Raw genomic sequence first — 4,946 nt, forward strand, 5'->3', positions numbered from 1 at the left:
CAAGTTCTACAGCTGTCGATGATGACCTATGATCTAATTTGTACTGTCGGGAAATGCTGACTTGAGGAATCGCGAAGGCTGCAGCTGAGGCGGATGAAGTTACGGATCCATTGGTGTAAATGTGCACAGAGTCGCTGTATCGGTCATCTAAATGTGCCAAGGTGAGTTGCTTAAGGGCAATATAAGAATCACGCGACTTCTACGAAATTCCAAGTATGTGAAGGCACACCAGCTGTTTAGTCAATGTCCATGGAGGCACTGCCGGTGTCCGTAACTACTATCACATGGAATCAGAAAAAAAATCTAAGTAAATAAAAAACACCAAAATGCAATGGTATTCAAACACGGGTCTCCCGCTTGCCAGCTTAGTATTCTACCACAGAGCCACGCCAGTGCATGAAACTCCATTGCAAACTGGCCTTAAGCAGGCTTGATTTCGGCAAATGAATCGTGTTAATAAGCGTATTAAGCAGCAGAGGAACAACCACGCACCGCAGACTATGAATTTCGTAACGAGTGCATGGGTCACTGGATGCTCCAATTCATTACAAAAGCTTGTTCTTGTTCACCTATAGGCACCCGGCAATGCAGTTTACGAGATCTGATGGTAGCGATAGAACACATAGCCTAGCGATTGGGCGCAAGAAAACCGAGTCTCCCAATGCGTAGCCTAGCGAGTAGACGCAGCAAAACCGGACTTCCGCGTGCATATCATTTTCTTTTTCAGTTGCGAGCAGGGGGGTCACGGCTGATTATGTAAGCGCCTAGAAAGCCTTTTTTGAGAACGTGCCAAAAAAAGGGCACTGACACTTCAGCGTGTCACTGCGTGCGGCGAGCGTTTTCCTGGCGGTCGGTACCAACAATGCTGAGGCAGCCCAAGAAGCTTCGTGGCGCCCTCTGGTCCACTGTCTGGTCCTTATTGACAGTGGCGCATTGGTCAAGAGTTGCAAACGCTTCCGGCATAATTCTTCAACTTTGTCTGCCACAGCATGAAAAAAAATTGCACGAAATTCTTTGCAAATATGCAGTGCGTACCACGCTTCTCCAAAGAATGATCGAAAGGTGGCATAGTGATTGCCTCACTGCTACACAAACATAATGATGGTTTGTGGCGTACTGCGTACCCTGCAAGTCTCCTTGTAGCAATATCCAAAGAGCGTTTAACAAAGGCTCTAAAATGTCGCTCTTCTAGCTTTCGCTGTTACTCTGTTGCACATTTCACGCAGGCCTGGAGTTTATCTTCAAGAAATAATAAAACAAAATTGGCGAGTGGAAGGTGCAACGTTTCCAGATTTCCATGTGTGAGACGTGTCTTTTCCGTCAAAGCAAAACGGGATATTTCTTCCCGAAACGTTTATTGAGGGACGTATTCAATGGGAACGCGTTTTCCGGAACCCGTACTGGCAATCGGCATTGTAAAATAACTTGAAACGGCCATTGTTGCGCGCACAGTCGTTCGTTTTCTTACTGCAGGGTTGAGGCCGAGAGCCGAGGCGAAACTTTGGAGAAGGCGATGTATACGAATCCTGATCGCACCATCACGTTCCACTCTTGAAGGAAAATCTCAAGCATCCTCCGAGATTTGTGTTGAACGTACCGTCATGTAATAAGCCGTACGTGTCATTCTGAAGTGACGCTGCTTGCGCACACTTCATAGTATAGAGTGTGAAAACGTTTTCTTTGTGTATGTGTTTCTTAAGGACGTGCTCTGGCACCTAGTTCATTTGCGGAATGATATTAAAAAGCCTGGACACCTTCGACGTGGGCATTAGAGCGTTCCAGTTTGTCCGCGCACTTTTTTTCCCACCGGATACCGTAGCCGTAAACATGGAAGGCACTGAAGATCGGGCCGGGATATACCCACTTATGGGGTCGAGATGCACAAGACAAGTATATAGTCAATTTTCAAATATAATGCTTCTTTTTAGCCCCGCCGCGGTGGTCTAGTGGCTAAGGCATTCGGCTGCTGACCCGCAAGTCGCGGAATCGAATACCGGCTGCGGCGGCTGCATTTCCAATGGAGGCAGAATTGTTGTAGGCCCCTGTGCTCAGATTTGGGTGCGCGTGAAAGAACCCCAGGTAGTGGAAATTCCCGGAGCCCTCCACTACGGCGTCTCTCATATTCATATAGTGGTTTGGGGACGTTAAACCCCACATATCATTATCAATGCTTCTTTTTAGTGTACACGGATTCGGAGGTCACGGGTAAGCTGCATCGTTGCTATCAACACCTTATCAGTACTTGCTATATCAGCGGGACCAAAATGCACACAGCGGAAGGAAATTCCCTGGGATACGCTTCGATTTGATTGCTCAAGAAAGCGCACCCACCTTTCCTGTCGAAGAAGGCGAGCGGCGCTATGAGCCGACGTGCAGACAGTCGATACCACGTGGCCGATCGCACGAATTCGTTGCGCAGTGACAACAGGACTGCGTCTGTAACGATCCACGTTTCTGCATTTTTCGAGAGCATTTGCGCGTGTTGACGATGAGTTGGGCCCGTCCGCCAGTCTATTTCCAGAGACATCCATTCTACGATGTCTTGGCCACACTTCTCCCGGCGACGCCCATCAAGTGCGACGGACGCTTGCGGCACGAACGTTCGCGGTTCAACCAGCGTATTCAATTCCGCTTCCTGGCGCGTCACATCAACGACATCCGCGCGTCATTGACGAGTAACACCGGGAAGGACTCAGAGCTCGAGGTGCAAGTTCTCGTCCGTTTGTTCACGGACGAAGGGAGCGGCGAACTGGAGGACAACTACCCTGCCAATTTCAGTTTGAAGGTGAACAACCGGGCCTGCGCGATGCCGCCATCAATTTCTGTGCTCGCGCCCGGCGGTACGACATTGCGGGTGCGCCCGCCCGTCAACATAGTGTCCAATTGCTTTCTGTATCCTCGCGTGAAGAACGACCTTTTGCTGGTCTGGCAGCCCGAAGCGGACCGCCAGTACTTCGTCGGCGTCTTCCTCGTTCGGAGGCAGTCGACAGTCACGGCTCTTCGCAAGCTGCAGCAGAAAAGAGTGAAACGTGCCGGTCACACCAGCGCCCAGACCTTAGAGCTGATCAAAGCGCCGGAAAGAGCGAGCGGTGGCGACGACATCGAGGTGACGAGAGTCACGGCTTCTCTCACGTGCCCGCTCGGCAAGGTACGGATGAGAGTCCCATGCCGCGGGCTCGGATGCAGGCACATTCAGTGCTTTGACGCGCACAGCTACTTGCAGAGCAACGAGACGCGGCCCACGTGGATGTGCCCCGTGTGTGGTGGGCGGGCCGCGTTTTCTTCGATGGTCGTCGACCAACTTTTCGTGCACATTCTTGAGGAAGCGCCGGCTGACTGCGACAGCGTCGTTATCCACAAGGACGGCTTCTGGTACCCGTCGCGAAAAGATGACGCCCTACGTGGCGAAGCCTCGTCATCTGCTAGAAGCTGTGAGCATTCTTCGTCCTTCTCGTCTAACGAGCCGAATGAGTGGCCAAACAAGCGGCGTAAAATTTAGTGTGCTGACATCATGTGTGGATGGTATCGACCCTACCGAGCACGATGATGATGAGGCGAAGAGCCATGGAGCTGGCATTGCTCTTCGACCCGAGCCCTCGAGTACTGGACATGACCCTGGTGCAAATTTTGATCCCTACCCACCTCTAGACGTCCCTAGCTTGGGAATGTGTTGAAATTGCAAATATGGATTGATTCGAACTCCACAAAATATGTATACATATATATACTCTGAACGGTGCCAGCTGCGTCTACTGCCTTGCTTGGAGCTCTTTTGCAAACTACCAGAGTACCTCTTCTAAACTCGAGCAGCTGCAACGGGCGCCGTTTCTGTTGTGTGGAAATAACCACCAACATTCCTTTGTTATATAATGTTTTGTGTCGTGCCATAAGGATTAAAACAAAATAAATGTCTCTATTTGTGAGATTATTCTGAATAACATCATTCTCGTCAACAAACAAGGTAGAAACCTGATGGCGAACTGAATATGTGTCACGTTCTTATGGGTTCTCCTGAAGAAAGACAGCCTGTTCATGCTACCCTTTCACTCTCAGCCCCATTCTCTATTTTACGCTTTTTCTTTTAACTTTTGTTTAAAACGTTGACACTGACTTTTTAGTTCTCAGACAGCGGGCGACGTGTGCCGGAATTTAAGCTTTTGTATTGTGAAATGTAAAAAACAATAAACGATGGCTTTTACTGCCTCCTCGTAGTCGTTCAGGTCATAACCTTATTCAGGAGGCAGAATGCACCGACCACTTGCGCTGTGTTTAAAAGCTGTTTGATTGCGTGCGCTGCTTGCCACAGGAGCGGGTTCGCGTCTTATCTATGCCACATCTTCTACACATGCGTGCTGAAGTCGACAGCGTCTGAACGATATCCCGAGAACTGTTGGTACCGTATTAGAAAGCGGGTTCGCGTCTTCTCTATGCCACATCTTCCGCACATGCGTGCTGAAATCGACAGCGTCTGAACAATATCTCAAGAACTGTTGGTCCCGTATTGGAATCTATTTTGTTGCACTAAATGCGCGCATACGACTTGTGCTATCAGTACCGCGCTTGTCATACGCGGGTTTCTTATGGCGATCCTCCCAAGGCCGGGTCATGGACACGGCTACCGTATCTCGATGAACGCAATACGGCAGAAGCCCGGCATCTTAGAATTAGGTGCACGTTAAGGGACCTCACGTGGTCGAAACAATCAGGGGCCCTCCACTTCGGTACCTCTCACATTCATATCATGTTCTTCGGGCGCAAAATGTGAACAATTATTCAAAGAAGTACGACTGCTTTCTGCGCAGACAGAGTAGCATAAGTTGTAGATAAGATGATTGATTGATTGATTTGTGGGGTTTAACGTCCCAAAACCACTATATGATTATGAGAGACGCCGTAGTGGAGGGCTCCGAAAGTGTTGACCACCTTGGGTTCTTTAAGTTGTAGAT

General features: G+C 49.4%; 1 protein-coding gene across 1 annotated transcript; it reads left to right on the forward strand.

Moving 5' to 3' along the window:
* The first annotated feature begins 2,266 nt into the window (after positions 1-2,266).
* Positions 2,267-3,517, forward strand: LOC119168257 (E3 SUMO-protein ligase PIAS1). The gene has a single exon (XM_037419662.2). The coding sequence runs from the start codon at positions 2,489-2,491 to the stop codon at positions 3,497-3,499; it is 1,011 nt and encodes a 336-aa protein (XP_037275559.2). The 5' UTR covers positions 2,267-2,488; the 3' UTR covers positions 3,500-3,517.
* Positions 3,518-4,946: the final 1,429 nt, after the last annotated feature.

The sequence above is a fragment of the Rhipicephalus microplus genome, chromosome 6 (assembly GCF_043290135.1).
Source record: "Rhipicephalus microplus isolate Deutch F79 chromosome 6, USDA_Rmic, whole genome shotgun sequence".
In the NCBI taxonomy this organism is placed as follows: domain Eukaryota; kingdom Metazoa; phylum Arthropoda; class Arachnida; order Ixodida; family Ixodidae; genus Rhipicephalus; species Rhipicephalus microplus.